This window comes from Abramis brama (genome assembly GCF_963993115.1).
Source record: "Abramis brama genome assembly, chromosome: 20".
Taxonomy (NCBI): domain Eukaryota; kingdom Metazoa; phylum Chordata; class Actinopteri; order Cypriniformes; family Leuciscidae; genus Abramis; species Abramis brama.
Window position 1 is genome coordinate 31,758,459 of NC_139982.1, and position 18,432 is coordinate 31,776,890.

General features: G+C 35.9%; 1 protein-coding gene across 1 annotated transcript in view; it reads left to right on the forward strand.

Annotated features, from left to right (window-relative positions):
- The window catches only part of LOC311071545 (neuronal acetylcholine receptor subunit alpha-7), a 28,965-nt gene extending 11,193 nt beyond the window's left edge, over positions 1-17,772 (forward strand). Inside the window, exons 5-10 of the mRNA XM_084095932.1 lie at positions 1,731-1,810; positions 4,699-4,866; positions 8,978-9,172; positions 9,998-10,084; positions 11,074-11,183; positions 15,977-17,772. Of these exons, the coding sequence (XP_083952058.1) occupies positions 1,731-1,810; positions 4,699-4,866; positions 8,978-9,172; positions 9,998-10,084; positions 11,074-11,183; positions 15,977-16,552 (1,216 nt within the window). The 3' untranslated portion in view covers positions 16,553-17,772. The remainder of the gene's footprint in view (positions 1-1,730; positions 1,811-4,698; positions 4,867-8,977; positions 9,173-9,997; positions 10,085-11,073; positions 11,184-15,976) is intronic.
- Positions 17,773-18,432: the final 660 nt, after the last annotated feature.

The window sequence follows — 18,432 nt, forward strand, 5'->3', positions numbered from 1 at the left end:
GGTTTCGGGAAACAGTCGTGACTCGCTAGTTGATTTCTTCAACGATGCATCGCACTATGATAGAGAAGCAGCGAGTTACGGCGTTGTACGGGAAACACAGCCCAGAGCGTTACTGACAGACTGGGAAGTAGAGAAAACAACATCAAGACTAAAAGGGCATAATAGCTCCTCTTTAATTATGCAAAAACATCTTTAAACTTTAATGTGGATCAGGTCAGTTGACTATGTAATTATGATATAATTATATTATTCAATAGCTATGATCATTTCAGTCTGTGCAAATGTTGCATCATCAAATAGCTTAAAAATCGGAAAGTATGTAAATCTTTATTGGATTTCTGTCAATTCCCGTCCCATCCGGCACTCAGGAGCAATAGCCAATCCGACTGTATCCGAATGCATTGATTACAGTGATTTAAGGGAAGTCAGTGAAGACTGAGATGTGTTTCTCACTCAGCCTTTACAGAGAAAAATTACCTGCCAGTTTTTTTAATTCTCAGCACTTCTCATTTATTTTGACCTTCACATATAGGCCTACTTTAAGATTGATGATTACTTTAACCGCTTACGAAATGTCCATCCGGTTGGATTACACAGTTTAAACACAAGCTAAGACACTTAACGTGAACACGAGAAGACATGAAGAATGCTGGTCAGTGTTTGGGTTGCTGGGTTTGTTTACCTCCTGTACAGTGTTTATGATCAGACCGCATTGATTATAGTTTTATGTCTCTGTGGAAGATGTGATCTCAGCTTTTGTCTCTTCTTGCACATGTTCCCTTCATCTCTGTCAGAAAAGAGCGAGGAAGTTCAGTGAATGAGGGGTTTGGCCTTTGATTGCTGTCATGGCTGAATCTCTCTCTCTCTCTCTCTCTCTCTCTCTGATCGCTGCGCTCGGGCGTCAGTGACTTTGTCATCTTTGGCAGTTTTGTGGCTTCTTAAATAACTGTGATTTACTTGGCTGACTCCAGACTCGCGCTGCTCCTGGTTTATAGTTCTGTTTGTCCTGCTAAAGTTGCAAGGTGATGCACTTCCAATCCGCCGCACGACCTGTCAAAAGTTTGGACACATGCAGAATATCACATCTAACGAATATCTGGGAATGATTCAGTGTTATTTTAGTTTTATCTTTATAAAGGTATTTAGGTTTAATTTATTTTTATTTCAGTTTTAGTTTTTATTTAATCATTTTAGTGTTTCAACATAAACTTATTTCAATTTATTGCCAAGGCAACATTTTTAATTTTTATTTTGTTTTTCAATTAATATTCATATTTTATTTTATTAACACAAATGAATATCTGGGAATCATGCACTGTTATTTTGGTTTTATTAATATTTTGAATTTGCTTTTTATATTTTCAGTTTTCATGTTAATTTTTGTTTAATGTTTAGTCATTTTGTTATATGCTTTTGTCATTTTGTTAGTTTTATGTTTTTTCTTAAATACTGTAATTTATTTTGATTCAGTTTTAGATTTTTTATTTATTTAAAGTAATTAATTTTAGAGCTTCAACTCAAACTTATTTCAGTTTATTGCCAAGGCAATGTTTCTAATTTTCATTTAGTTTAAGTTGTTTAGCTAATATTTATATTTAGTTTTATTCTAGCTTTATTTGAATTAGTTTTATTAAACGATGATAACCCTGGAATGATGTCGTGATCAAAGCGTGACACAAAAGAAAACTCTGGTATATTTGAGCCTCTTCTTTGTCTTTGGTTTCTAACAGTGCTGATGAGAGATTTGACGCCGCATTTCACACTAACGTGCTGATCAACTCTTCTGGATACTGCCAGTACCTGCCGCCAGGTAAAATACTGACAAAACTCACCATTTCTGCCTGTTATGATGATGAGATAAAGTCTTCATGTGAGTGTGTTAAGTTATCGTGCTTTCCAAGTCCTCCTGGGAATGTAAATTAAAAAAATCTATTTAAAATAAGTTCCAAAAATACCTAAAGTTTCAAAATACTTAAAGTTTCAAAATACATAGTTCCAAAATACACAAAGTTCCAAAATACACAAATTTCCAAAATACCTAAAGTTCCAAAATATCTAAAGTTCCAAAATACATAGTTCCAAAATACCTAAAGTTCCAAAATATCTGGTTCCAAAATACAGAAAGTTCCAAAATACATAGTTTCAAAATATGTAAAGTTCCAAAATACATAGTTCCAAAATACCTAAATTTCCAAAATATCTGGTTTCAAAATATAGAAAGTTCCAAAATACATAGTTCCAAAATACCTAAAGTTCCAAAATATCTATTTTCAAAATATAGAAAGTTTCAAAATACCTAAAGTTCCAAAATACAGAAAGTTTCAAAATATCTGGTTTCAAAATATAGAAAATTCCAAAATACATAGTTCCAAAATATCTATTTTCAAAATACAGAAAGTTCCAAAATACAGAAAGTTCCAAAATACAGAAAGTTCCAAAATACAGAAAGTTCCAAAATATCTATTTTCAAAATATAGAAAGTTCCAAAATACAGAAAGTTCCAAAATACAGAAAGTTCCAAAATATCTAAAGTTCCAAAATATCTATTTTCAAAATACAGAAAGTTCCAAAATACAGAAAGTTCCAAAATATCTATTTTCAAAATACAGAAAGTTCCAAAATACAGAAAGTTCCAAAATACAGAAAGTTCCAAAATATCTATTTTCAAAATATAGAAAGTTCCAAAATACAGAAAGTTCCAAAATACTTATAGTTCCAAAATACTTATAGTTCCAAAATACCTAAAGTTCCAAAATACAGAAAGTTCCAAAATACAGAAAGTTCCAAAATATCTATTTTCAAAATATAGAAAGTTCCAAAATACAGAAAGTTTCAAAATACAGAAAGTTCCAAAATACTTATAGTTCCAAAATACCTAAAGTTCCAAAATACATAGTTTCAAAATTTGTAAAGTTCCAAAATACATAGTTCCAAAATATCTGGTTTCAAAATATAGAAAGTTCCAAAATACATAGTCCCAAAATACATAGTTCCAAAATACCTAAAGTTCCAAAATATCTATTTTCAAAATATAGAAAGTTCCAAAATACAGAAAGTTCCAAAATACAGAAAGTTCCAAAATATCTATTCTCAAAATATAGAAAGTTCCAAAATACAGAAAGTTCCATCTGACAAAAAAAGTCATTTAAATGGTCTAATAGGTTATAAAAATGTACCTACTCACTTCTGTCAATCTGCTAAACCGCTTCCATCCGCAGCGCCGCGTCTCCAGCCTGTCCTGATTTATTCTCATCATCCTAGCCAAGGCTCAAAGTAAATCCTGAGTTTCCCAGAGGTCACTGCCACATTGTTGCGCTGCTCACGTGCGCTCGTCTCATAAACACGATCCGCGTGACGTGATTCGAAGGCAGCGGCGGGGACATTAATCCCTAGTGGACTTAACAGGGTTCAGGGTGACCTTAACTCACCTGTCACCTGGAAAACACACACTTTCACCTCAGAGTGTGTCGTCTCGATTACTGTGAGGAAGCAGCCACCTGTCCACTGACAGAAATCAATACAAATACACACACACACATACGAGTCTCAGCCTGAAAGTACAGAATGTGTGTGGAAGGCCTTCAGACTCAGAGTAATGAGGAACAAACTAGATTCACAGGCGTTTGTCTTCAGAGGGATGATGTCTTCACGAGATGTCTTTCGTCTTCGTCCGATATATGGGGAATTATTTTGGGCTATGCTTTGGATTAACATACGCTCCTAAACATAAAAGTTCTTTATTGGCATTGATGAACCATGAAAAACCTTGAACATCCATAGAACCTTTCAATTCCACAAAAGATTCTTTAGATATCTTAACCCTCATCCTTCCCTCGCGGGTCAAAATGACCCAAACCCCTAAAATTATACTTCATTTTTTTTGTCCAGAAAGCTTATTTTATTTCATTTTGATAATATTTTTTACCTTTTTTAATGCAATTGTTTTTTTTAGAGTTTTTGTTCTTTTTCATTTTATTTACCTTTAAATTACTAGATTTGATCGATAAATAAATAAATAGTAATTTAAGCACATTCCTCACATTCTTTCAATTTAAGTTCAAAATAACTCACAATTTAATGCATAAACCTTTTAATTCAGCTCAAAATATCTTACATTGGGTGTCTTTGCCGACCTCTTGTGGAAAAATAATAATATAACATGATATTTCATGACTCTAGATGGCCTTATAGCTCTATATGGAGTAAATGAGCTGTTCCTCTGGGTCCTAAAGTCAGTTTCTCTTCAGTATGCATTCAGATACACATGTAGACAATCATTTGTTTGGTAAAGTTTTAGCATTTGTAGTTTGAATTTTGAGCATTTTTCGGTTTTTCTATGTGTCCTGAAGCATTCCTCACATTCCATTCATTCCTAAGGGGGTCAAATGGACCCGTGAGGGAAGGATTTGTTACTTTTAAAATTTTAACCACAAAACTCCTCGAATCCTTTAAAATATTTTTTTTGTGTGTGTGTGTGTGTGTGTATTCGTGGTTAAAGTGCAACAAAAGTTCTAGTGTCCCTCTGATGAACACTAAATTAAAAAAAAAAATTAAAAATTAAAAAAAAGGAGTTTCGGGTCAGAATGACCCAAGGAAAGGTAAGTGTTCTTAAAAAACTGGTTCTTTTAAGAAATTTGACTGAAAGGTTCTTCAGTGGCATCGCTGTGTGTTGAAATAAAGCTGACTTGACTTGTTCAGGGATCTTTAAGAGCACGTGCTACATCGACGTGCGCTGGTTCCCGTTCGACGTCCAGCGCTGCGATCTGAAGTTCGGCTCGTGGACGTACGGCGGATGGTCTCTGGACCTGCAGATGATGGAGGCTGACATCACCGGCTACATCGCCAACGGGGAATGGGATCTGGTTGGTGAGTTTCACACAGTCATGCTGAACCTTTAACATAATCATATACCATGTTATTTATGTACGGAAGAGGATTAGGGCCAAGCAATAATAAAAAAATAAAACCATCTCGAGATTAAAGTCATTATAATGCGAGATTAAACACGTTAAATTTCAAGAGAAAAAAAGTCAAAATACAATCTTGAGAATAAACTCATTAAATATCGAGAATAAAGTCGTGTTTCGAGAAAAAACTCGTTAAACTTTATTACTTTATTCTCGAAATGTAATGAGTTTATTCTCACGATTATTTCGACTTTTTTCTCGAAATTGAACGAGTTTTTTCTCGAAACACAACGACTTTATTCTCGAAATGTAATGTTTATTTTCAAGATTGTATTTCGACTTTTTTCTCTAAATTTAACACGTTTTTTCTCAAAAACACAACGACTTTATTCTCGAAATGTAATGAGTTTATTCTCAAGATTGTATTTCGACTTTTTTCTCGAAATTTAACGAGTTTTTTCTCGAAACACAACGACTTTATTCTCGAAATTTAATGTTTATTCTCAAGATTGTATTTCGACTTTTTTCTCGAAACACAATGACTTTATTCTCGAAATGTAATGAGTTTATTCTCACGATTATTTCGACTTTTTTCTCGAAATTTAACACGTTTTTTTCTCGAAACACAACGACTTTATACTCGATATTTAATGTTTATTCTCAAGATTGTATTTCGACTTTTTTTTCGAAATTTAACGAGTTTTTTCTCGACTTTATTCTCGAAATTTAGTGAGTTTATTCTCACGATTATTTCGACTTTTTTCTCGAAATTTAACACGTTTTTTTCTCGAAACACAACGACTTTATTCTCGATATTTAATGAGTTTATTCTCAAGATTGTATTTCGACTTTTTTTTCGAAATTTAACGAGTTTTTTCTCGAAACACAACGACTTTATTCTCGAAATGTAATGAGTTTATTCTCACGATTATTTCGACTTTTTTCTCGAAATTTAACGAGTTTTTTTCGCGAAACACAACGACTTTATTCTCGATATTTAATGAGTTTATTCTCACGATTATTTCGACTTTTTTCTCGAAATTTAACGTTTTTTTTCTCTAAACACAACGACTTTATTCTCGATATTTAATGAGTTTATTCTCAAGATTGTATTTCGACTTTTTTTTTTAAATCTAATGAGTTTTTTCTCGAAACACAACGACTTTATTCTCGATATTTAATGAGTTTATTCTCAAGATTATATTTAGACTTTTTTCTCGAAATTTAACGAGTTTAATCTCACATTATAATGACTTTAATCTCGAGATGGTTTTATTTTTGTAGTATTGCTTGGCCCTAATCCTCTTCCGTATTTATGTGATAATCTAACACAATGCAAAAAATACCATGCTGGTACCATGGTAAATGCCCTAAGACACATCTATACGTCTATAACAGTTATTATTCATGTATTATTATTATTATTATAGTATTTATTAATATTTTTACTAGTTTTAATTTAGTATATTTTCCATTTTCATAGTTTCAGTAATTTTGTTGTTTTGTCATTTTTTTTACTAGTTTTTTAAAAGTTTTAGTTTTAATTATTGTATTACTTCAGCTTAAACTAAACAAAAATTATATTTTAATTATAGTTTTACAGTTTTAATAATGTTTTTTTTTTGTCATTTGTATTAGTCTTTTAAAGTATAATTGTTTTTTATACATTTTTATTTCAGTTTTACTTTTAGTAATTGTATTACTTCGGCTTAAACTAAACAATTTATTTGGATTTTAGTTATACGGTTTTAATAATTTTGTTGTGTTTTTACTCATTTTAGTTCTTAAACTAAACGAAATTTTAATTTTAATTTTACAGTTTTAATAATTTTGTTGTATTTTGTACTTTTTATTAGTTTCTAAATGTCTATTTAGTTTTGATTACATTATTTCAGTTTGAGTAATTTTACTACAACTTCAACATATCTAATTTTCATTTAGTCTCATTCCAATTCATGTAAATAATTTTGTTCATATATATGTTTGTTTATTAGTTGGTTTTAGGTGAGACGTGTGATTTAAGGCAGATGTTCAGAAACACTGGATGGAAACCAACAAGTTTTACATAATAGCATCTGTCATGCATAATTTCATACACGCACACAAAGATGAAGCAGAGATTTCCCTCATAACTGCATGTGAAATCATTCATCTGTAAATAAATAGTCAGTATTTCACAAGATGCCCTGATATGTATATGACATTTCTGTCTTCCAGAACATTATTTGTGCAGATTATGAGCGCCAGAAGCTGTAGAGACTTTGCATAGTTTCAGTGTTGTGTAAAATAAATGATCAGAAAAATAATTAGCTGCCCTCATAAAGCACATGCATGAAGATTAGACATGGGGACATCATTATTATAATCCTCAGGCTTGGATCAGGAATCTTAAGAAATATCTTCGTATGGTGGTTCTGGTTTCAGTGCTGGTCAGTGATGGTCTGATCGAGGCTGCTGATTGGATGGAACTCTGACCAATGGGCCGTGGCCTTCATGTAATTGAAAGTGATGCGCACAGTACCTTTGGGAGAATAAATCCCTTCACATGTGTAGAAGAGCAGTCAGATCACACAGACCTTCTGATCTGCAGATCCTGATGGACATGATTTCTGTTCTCATACAAACAATATTTCTGAAAGCGTATCAAAAAGAGCCAAACCTGACCTAAAAAATAAATGGTTTCCTGTAGTAAGTTTATTGATAACATTCAATGAAAGTCGATCCTTTAGCGATAAATACAGAATCTGTTGTGTTTGACTCTTTGATTCTGTTGTGTTTTATTCATTTGTGTTTAAATTTTGTTGTTTATGATTGTGTTTGATTCAGTTCTGTTTGATTCCTTGATGTTGTTTGATTCTGTTATGTTTGATTTTGTTTTGTTTTTTGAGTCTTTTGTATTTGATTCTGTTGTCTTTGATTTTGTTGTGTTTGTTTAATCCTAGGTGTTGCTATGCAGTTTTTCGGGTTTTATGGGGGGTTGACAGGGTGTTGCTATGATGTTGCTAAGGTGTTATGGGGCTTGACATGTTGTTGCTATGTGGCTGCTAGAGTGTTATGGGGGTTGTCAGAGTGTTGCTATGCAGTTGCTAGGATTATATGAGTGGTTGCCAGACTGTTGCTATGCGGCTGCTAATGTGTTTTAGGGGTTGACAGGTTGTTTCTATGTGGCTGCTAGAGTGTTATGGGGGTTGATAGGGTGTTGCTAGGCAGTTTGTAAGGTGTTATGGGGGTTGAATGGGTGTTGCTATGCAGCTGCTAGGGTGTTATGGGAGGTTGACAGGGTGTTGCTGTTGGTTTGCTAGGGTTTTATGGGTGGTTGCCAGGGTGTTGCTATCCAGTTACTAGGGTGTTATTGGGAGGGGGGTTGACATGGTGTTGCTAATGTGTTATGGGAGGTTGACAGGGTGTTGCTATGCAGTTGCTAAGATGTTATGGGGGTTGACAGGTTGCTATGTGGCTGCTAGGTTGTTATGGGGGGGTTGCCAGAGTGTTACTATGCAGTTGCTAAGGTGTTATGGGAGGTTTACAGGGTGTTGCTATTGGTTTGCTAGGGTTTTATGGGTGGTTACCAGGGTGTTGCTATGCAGTTGCTAAGGTGTTATGGGAGGTTGACAGGGTGTTGCTATTGGTTTGCTAGGGTTTTATGGGTGGTTACCAGGGTGTTGTTATGCAGTTGCTAGGGTGTGATGGGGGTTGACAGGGTGTTGCTATGCAGTTACTAAGGTGTTATGGGAGGTTGATAGGGTGTTGCTATGCAGTTGCTAGGGTGTTGGGGACGTTGACAGGGTGTTGCTAGGGTGTTATCGGGGGGTGACTGGGTGTTGCTATGCAGTTGCTAAGGTGTTATTGGAGGTTGATAGGGTGTTGCTATGCAGTTGCTAGGGTGTGATGGGGGTTGACAGGGTGTTACTATGCAGTTGCTAAGGTGTTATGGGAGGTTGATAGGGTGTTGCTATGCAGTTGCTAGGGTGTTAGGGACGTTGACGGGGTGTTGCTAGGGTGTTATCGGGGGTGACTGGGTGTTGCTATGCAGTTGCTAGGGTTTTCTGACCTGTGTGTGTGTGTTGTAGAGGTTCCAGGCAGGAGGAATGAGAAGTTCTACGACTGCTGTAAGGAGCCATACCCTGACGTCACCTTCACCGTGGTCATGAGGAGGAGAACGCTTTACTACGGGCTCAACCTCCTGATCCCATGCGTGCTCATCTCCACTCTCGCGCTGCTGGTGTTTCTGCTGCCCGCCGACTCCGGGGAGAAGATATCGCTGGGTGAGACGCATGACATGCAGACACACCTCTTTAACATGAGTAGTGAGACTAAATGAAGTTTTCTACTTCTCAGATGTCTCTCCTGAGGAAAGTCTGCTCTTGCTGATAAATGGGTTTGAATTCAGCAAACGAGAACTGCTGATTTTACAATACAAGAGCGTCTAATGCTCAGTGTGTGTCTTTAATTTCATGGTGTCTTAGTTCTGTGTGTGTGTGTGTGTGTGTGTGTGTGCTGCATCCCTTGACTTTCTGTATCGCATTATAGCATTTAAAAGACAGTGGCTCTAGAATACCAGTGTAGTGCATACTGCGAAGTCTGTACTGTATAATGCATACTATTTTTTAAGAATAGTATATGAGACAGTATGCATCATGCTACGATAATATTAATTAATTTTATTGAGTTTTGGGTCAACTTTTTGCTCAAATGATGTTTTTAGTAGATTAAAAAGCACATTCGATACTGTTTCTGGTTTGTTTGAAATGGGAATCCTGCGCATGGCATTGTGGGATACGTCAACGAGTAAATATAAAATAATGATATTTATTTTCATACAATATATACAAAGCATTATACTGTGTGTGTATGTGTATAATTAAATATAATATTAGAACATTGATTCCTAATAATTGCAGTAAACTAATTTCAAAATGATTTTTAATTAATCTAACTGCAGGCTGCTAAGAGTTAGCCTTGAGAAATTCAGAAACTTACAATTAACTTGTACAATTAATACTTATTTAATATGCGTTAATATAGAATAGTTTTGCAGGAGCATGCAATGATCGCAGATATTAAAGTGTTTTTCTGATGTTTTATGACAGGAATCACAGTGTTGCTGTCGCTCACCGTCTTCATGCTCCTGGTGGCTGAGATCATGCCAGCCACGTCAGATTCAGTGCCTCTGATTGGTGAGTGGAGCTGTCAATCACAGTGAGGGGCGGGGCTTGTGTCATTTAAACAGATGGTAATGAGTGGCACAGATGGAGAGAAATGACGGACGCTTCTTTAGAGACCCTGAATGAACATTCATGGTTGTGTATCATTCACGAACGGGCCTGTTAGAAACCAGTGCAATCATTCACCCTGAAACGGCCCTGACATGTTATCTGTCTGTTCGCTAACACACCGTTACAGAGGGAAAACCCATCCAATAACCTCACAGAAAAGACCATTTCACATGTTTTTTTTAACCAAACTTGTCTAGAATCTGTTTGACTTTAGTGATGTTCATGCTGTTGGCACTTTGCATTAATGGAGTCATGCGACTTTATTTCAAAAGCAATAACAGCCATAAATATGAAATTAACATCACATAAAAATAACCTAATTTTAAATGCATCAAATGTTGGATATCCTTATTTACTTTATTTATGGTAAATCTGTATTCTATATAGTCCTGAATTTTGATATTTGATATATGAATTTTCCTCTATTTGATATAAGCATCTGCTTATAAATGTAAGTTATAACAGGGTTGCAAAACTTAAAAACTAAAAAAAGTAAATAGTAAATACAAATAAAATAAGATATAAAATTAGTTTGACACTTTTAGGACCAGAAAACAGCATCACATGATGGAATTGTGTGAGACACAGATGCAAATTTAAGTTATTATTATTAACTGAATATTTCCACCTCACCTACTATGACAAATCAGTTCAAATAATGAGTCATTTTACCGTGACTCTTTTATTGAAAATGTGCCGGACTGAGAGATTCTCCAGGGTTCGGGAACAGATTAGATTGGGTTTACTGAAGCTTGACGTTCTGTAATGGCACAGTGTGTTTTCTCACAGCTCAGACACACACCGCTGAAGATCTCATGAATGCTTCATCTACATGCAGGGATTGTAGTGGATTCAGTGTGTGTGTGTGTGTGTGTGTGTGTGTGTTTCAGCTCAATATTTTGCGACCACCATGGTGATTGTGGGTCTGTCAGTCATCGCTACAGTCCTGGTGTTGCAGTATCACTATCACGATCCTGACGGAGCCAAGATGCCACGATGGGTAAGAGAAACGCTCTCCATCACTATCTCAGACAGATTTTTTTGTTTAATTTTTCCTCTCTTTTTTGTGTTTTGTTTTTATTTCATTATTAATATATTTTCAATTGTGCATGTATTTTTTTTTTTACTTTTTGCTACATTTATTTATTTAAGTTGACATTTTTTTACTTAATTTTTAATTTTGTTTATTATTTATTTATTAATAAGTTATTTACTTGTTTGTTTCACTTTTTATTTGGTATTTTATTTCATACATTATTAATATATTTTTTGTGTATTTTAAATTTTTCTACAAAAGCTTTACATTACTAAAGCTTTTATTTTTTTATTATCTCATCCCATTTTTATATATGTATTTGTTTGTTTGTTTGTTTAGCTTTTTATTTCATTTTCTTACTTAAAATATTTTAATTTTAAGCTTTATATTACCAAAGCATTTATTTATTTGTTTGTTTGTTAATTTATCACAGTTTTTATTTTATTTTTTATTTAATTTAAAATTTTGGTTATTGTTTATTTATTAGTTATTTGTTTGTAAGTTTTTTATTGTTTTTCACTTTTTATTTAGTACTTTGTTTCATACATTATTAATATATTTTTAGTAATACATTTAAAAAATTTGCTACAAAAGCTTTACATTACTAAAGCATTGATTTATTTATCCCATTTTTATTTGTTTGTTTGTTTGTTTGCTTGTTTCATTTTTATTTAATACATTATTGCTATATTTTTAATTGTGTGTATTTTTTATTTTTATTACAAAAATAAAAAAATATATTTATTTATTTTTATTATAGTACATTTAATATAATATTTATATTATTATATTATCATTATTTTATTTATTGAAATACATTTTGTAAATAAATATTATTTATTTTTTTACAAATATATCTTAGTATTTTGTTTTTATTCCATACATTATTAATATGTTATAAATTGTGAATTGAATGTCCAAATTCTTTGGGGGCTACTGTATATATATATATATATATATATATATATATATATATATATATATATATATATATATTATAATAAAAGTAAAGTTACAACAGTCTCTCTCACTCTGTACTAAAAGTGTTGAAGGTTAAAGTGTCTTTCCGAGCGCCGGTCGCCTCATTCTACAGAGGATGTGTGACATGAATCAGAATCGATTCATACCAAATGCATGAGACTGGACACTAGGAAACAAAACTTTGTGCAAATTTGTTTTCTAGGCACACTCTTAACCTAGCCAACATGATTAATTTCCATTTTTGCTTGAATAATATTTGTCAGGCCTTCGTTGTGTAGAATGACAATGAATATTCAAGCACCAATTAGGAGGAAGCCGCGTACGCCTCCAGAAATCCCTACAGCATTATGATGAGTCACCTGCATTGATTCAGTCATATTGACTCAGCGAATCTTTGAGTTATGCAAATAGTGCTCAAACAAACTAATCACGAAACACAGTAGTATTTGCATGGATGAGATCGTTACTTCATTAGCCGCGTTTCCACCGCAGGAACTTTCCCTAGAAATTAGGAACTTTGTGGTGTGTTTCCACCGCAGGAACCGGGGTCCAGATGAAGCTCCGGGTAAATATTTCCCCCTCCGAAAGTCCCTTCTTGCGAGGTGGTACTTTTTCAAAGTTCAGGAATTTTCAGGGGTGGGACTTGGGCGCTGAACATGCTGATTGGTCGAGTTCATGCCGCATTTTATTTCAACCACCATCTGTTGCGGACGGTGCGCACAGTAACAGTTGTTTGCTATTCGAATGAACAATGGAGTTTAAAAAATGTCCCCCCAGACCCGTTGCTGTCTGCGTTTCCACCGCAGTCTAAAGTACTGGGAAGATTAGGCAAATTAATCTGGTGACGTAGTGCCAGAGGTGGACAAAGTACACAACTTCCTTACTTGAGTGAAGGTACAGATACTACTGGTCAAATATTACTCCGTTACAGGTAAAAGTTGTAAAGACTGATTTTTACTCAAGTACAGAAGTACTTGTTTTTAAAAGTACTTAAGTATCAAAAGTATAAATGTCAATGCATTGTTTTATTATTGTTGTATTGTTGTATGTAATATTTACAGTCCCTTAAGCCTCTGAATCTTAAGAATCTGAATCTTGAAAGAGCTTAAAACTGTTTTGTTTAGGCAGGCGTTCTTAAGTTGTCCCTAGGTTCTTATGTATTTTATTACTTGTTTTTATCTTTATGTTTTGTTTCTGATTTTAATTAGTTTAATGTGGTCCCTGTAGCACTTTGAGATTCTTTTATGAAAAGTGCTTTACAAATAAAATGTATTATTATTATTATTGAATCTATGCCTGCCTTCCCTCATATCAATATCACATGTGTTTCTAGAACACAGTTCCAGTGGGATTGAATGTGAGATTGAATAAGTGCACTCAATAACTTCCACAATGGTTTCGGACACCCAAATGGCTGTTCCCTCAAAGAGTGCCCTATTTAAAGTTTTTCAGCTTTTAGTATGAATATGTCAGCCTTACTGTTATCTATAAGCTAGTGTGCACCAAAACAATGACAAAATGCGCATTTAGAAGATCAAACCCAACGTTGAAAATGAAAATCAGGTTGATGTCAGAATCCAACATCAGATTGACGTTAATCTTCAACGTTGGACAGACGTTGTATTGTGGTTGAAAACGAAAATCGTGTTGACATCAGTCGGGTTCTAACGTCAACCTGACTTTCATTTCCAACCAAAATGCAACCAAAAAATAAAAAGTTTCCAGAAATAATAATACTCAAGTAAAGTACAGATACTCAAAAAGTGTACTCAAGTAAATGTACTTTGTTACTGTCCACCTCTGCGTAGGACTGCGCGCTACTTTACAGTTCCCGCTGGATTTCATCCTCTGAATTTAAGCTTTATAAAGCCTGATCTTTGTCGTCGGTCCATCGGTCGTATTTTTTAAACTCCATTGTTGATTCGAATAGCTGCACGCACCGTCCGCAACAGATGCTGGTTGAAATAAAATACTGCGTGGAGTCAACCAATCAAAATGCGGCATGAACTCGACCAATCAGCATGTTCAAGTCAAGTCAAGTCATCCTCATTTATATAGCGCTTTTAACAATGTAGATTGTTTCAAAGCAGCTTTACAGAGATAAACGTATAATTTAAGGTAACAGAGATTGTTTTGGCTTTATAGCGGTTCTTTAATAAAGTTATTTTCCAGCTAAAGTTAGTTTTGATTGATTCGCTTCCGTCGCAACGATCATTTGTTGTTAAATTAGGGTCCGCTAAGACGACACCATTCTCTCTACACAGACTTTAAACGCGAACCTGTGAGAAACGCTGATGGTGTTCACATGCGCATTAAAGGGGTGGTTCGGGATTTTTGACATCGGACCTCATTTTTAAGTCAGCCTGGTTGTTATTCATCAGTGGAGACATTTTTTTTTTTAAATTATCCAGTCCTTATATTTGGATAGTTAGCCGATGCTAGGCTAGCGCGAGTCAATGGTATATGTTAGCCAACCATTAAAAAACGTTTTACCCACTCCACAGTGCACCAAACGCAAATCAATTATAACACTAGACTGTCGATGCAAATGTCCGTTGAGAGAATAATGTTAGAAATCAAACTTACCTTTCATCTCAATGATCCCAAAGGAACTAGTTTCTCAGCAGCTGCGGAATTTTACTTTGCTCCGGTTAGTAATGCGGCAAAAAGTAAACACAGTGTGCCAGCGGCAGGTAAATACACTTGCGTCATGTGTGGACCGGCTCACTCGGTTGCCTAGGTAATCAATATCACTCCGCTGCTGCTGTAGACAAGGCTTATGATTACAGGGAACAAATTATAACTAATGAAATTTGATGAAAGGTAAGTTTGATTTCTAACATTATTCTCTCAACGGACATATACATCGATAGTCTAGTGTTATAATTGATTTGCGTTTGGTGCACTGTGGAGTGGGTAAAACGTTTTTTAATGGCTGGCTAACATATACCATTGACTCGCGCTAGCCTAGCATCGGCTAACTATCCAAATATATGGACTGGGTAATTTAAAAAAAAAAATGTCTCCACTGATGAATAACAACCAGGCTGACTTAAAAATGAGGTCCGATGTCAAAAATCCCGAACCACCCCTTTAAGAATTGGTTCTATAGTTACGTGCGTTTGAATATATGTGCGCAGGTTTGTAATTCCCTACAGACCAAGCCTAGACAAAGTACTTGTCTTTCCTTATAAATTTTGATACAGAATTTTATTTTATTTTGTCACTTCGGGGTAGGTACGCGAAACTAAATTTTCCCGACAACGCTTTATCTGTAGAGTGGTGAAGGGATCCTCCATAGGGAGAGACTAGTTGGCACTTCAGCACTGCGTTGTCATCGGGTCCAGGCGAAGGTCCTTCGTCAGATCTGGATACGGCCTGGATCCGGCAGGCTGCAGGAAAACCTCGGGATAAACACTAAAGACACTAAAATTAGCGTAGATGCCATTCTTCTTATGATGTAACGAGTACATCAGGATTTATGGGAAGTGTTCCCGGTTCCGGCTGACCTAATCTATGCAGCCTAACATTGAATTATAGAAGTCTATAATGTATTATGTGAATGCTAGGTCAAAGAGATGTGTTTTTAGTCTAGCTTTGAACTGACAGAGTGTGTCTGCTTCCCGGACAATGTTAGGAAGACTGTTCCAAAGTTTTGGTGCTAAATAGGAAAAGGATCTACCGCCAGCAGTCGATTTTGATATTCTAGGTATTATCAACTGGCCGGGTAATTTCGGTGGAAACGCGGCTGTTCATGCTTGTGTTCTCTCGTCTAGACCCGCGTTCTCCTCCTGAACTGGTGTGCTTGGTTTCTCCGCATGCGCCGGCCCGGCGAGGACCGGATCCGTCTGGCGTGTCACAACAAACATTCCCGGCGTGGGAGTGTGTCGAGCGTGGATCTGTCAGTCAGCCAGGGGGCGCTGCAGTCCGTCAGCGGGAACATGCTGTACATCGGCTTCAGAGGGATGGAGGGCGTCCATTACGCTTCTCACGACGGTGTGCTCTGCGGGCGTCTCGTGGCGTCCACTGAGGAAGACGTGCAGTTGCCGGGGTCGACGCTGCCGTCGCTAGGGGGCGGGGCCGGAATCAGGGGCGGAGTCGGTGGAGGCATCGTGGGTGGGGCTTTGGAACTGGAACTGGCCAAAATCCTAGAGGAAGTGAGGTATATCGCCAAACGATTTCGTGACCAGGACGAGGACGAGAACGTGTGTAACGAATGGAAGTTCGCGGCGGCGGTGATCGATCGTTTGTGCCTCATGGCGTTCTCCATTTTTACAGTCCTCTGCACAATTGGGATCATGATGTCAGCTCCTAATTTCGTGGAAGCCATCTCGAAAGATTTCTTCACCTGATGCTCGACGCTCTTGCCGTCCATTTTTCGTTTTTTTTTTTTACATCCAGTGGCATAACTTTGTTTTAAAAAGTGGGTGGGACATTGCTAACACAATGCTAAATCATAAATCAGATGTATGTAGAATAACATTATGATGTTCAGCAGTCCATTTAAATAGTACATTGGGTTTAATTTGTCGTTTAATGAGGTCTAATATATGTTGTTAGTGGCGAGAATTTTCACGTGAATAAATACATAGATCCGACAAAATTAAGCGTGAATTTAAATGGGCCAGTGACAGCTTTTGCCAAGCGTGTCAGAGGTTCTGGGTTCTAATCCGCACTCGTATAGGTTTTTTTTTTTTTTTCTCATCAAAACCGATTATGTTTATCAGTGGTTGTATATCAGGCAGGGACACGTTTGTGTGCATTTTGTTTTGTAATTTCACCGGAACGAATAGAGAGTCTCCACTGTGCGACTGTGCGCGAGCCACAAGAGAACACAGTATCCGCGCCACTGATCGCAGCGGCAACGAGCACTTTGATCACTTTATTTAAAAAATAACATATTTCAGCACTAGATCGCCTCTTATTTAACAAACTAACGAAATGAATTCTCTGCTAGTTAACTGGAGATGTTTTATTTATTTGTATTATATGTTTCAAAAGTGGTGGGGACAATATCGACCTTAGCAAAAAGTGGTGGGGACATGTCCCACCCGTCCCACCCGCAAATTGCGCCTATGTGTACATCGCTCGGCAACAAACGAGATTCTTGTGTAATGGCAGTTCAAATATGACACGCTAACTGGGGCTGAGTGAAAACGATTAGCGAAAACGATTATCGCATTTTATGCACTTTTTAATTGTCCTCATCTTATTCACTAAGCAGCGTTAAGACTCCTTCAAACCAAAGACGATAAAGATTTCGTCGACAGCATGACTATAACGATCACGTCACCCTGCAGCATCATATCGTGGTGTTTGCTTGTTTTTTTAGGCCTGATAGATTCACAAATGTGCTGTTTTACATGGAAACACTTTGTCATTTAACTAACTACTAAGCAGCACATAAACACACTCTTATGTGAATTACACACACAACTATTTAAGAGTCATTCTGTCTTCTGGGAAAATCAGTTTTCCAGTTTGAACCTTTTATAGACCTTTCCCAGCATCACATTTTCTTTCAGGTCTCCTGGTTTGTGAACCCCTGTATAAATAAATGTATTTTTCTATTAAAATATTCTGTTTCATGTGTCTCAGAGGGTTTTGGTGGAAAGCATTTCAGAAGCTTTTCGGCTTTTGCATTTCAAACCAAGTCAAACGTTTGTCAAATGCGCAACAATACTGCATTTTTTTATCATAAGATGTGCCTTGTGTATATTTATCAAAATGTTTATGTGCAATTTCTTTATTTTTTTTATGTCTTCTGAAGCCTTTTCATAGTTTTGTTACTAGAAAAGACGGAAATTCAATGTATTGTTCATGCAAAATCTTCCTATTCGCAAGCATGAATGAGACTTAAATTTGAGGCTGTTCCATAAAGAGACAATTTCACAAATAATGACAAGTAACACATTGAATTAAACCTGATTTTAGACTGAAATAATATTACATACTCCCTTTCTATTGGTCTCTCGATGTTGCATCATCCTATGACGCTAAAGGGAAACATTTCTCCTAGAAATACTGAAGCCTGATTGGAATAACACATTGCACCGGAATGGCCAATGGCATTCAAGCGCACATTAGGTGCAGGAACACCTCCTATATAATGTGGCGCTAAAAATTTTCTCAGAATCTTTTCCTTATTCCTTAACGGAATAGTTCCGCCATAACATGAAAATGATCACATAATGTACTCAATGTCGTCGTGCATGTATCTTTAAATGCAAAT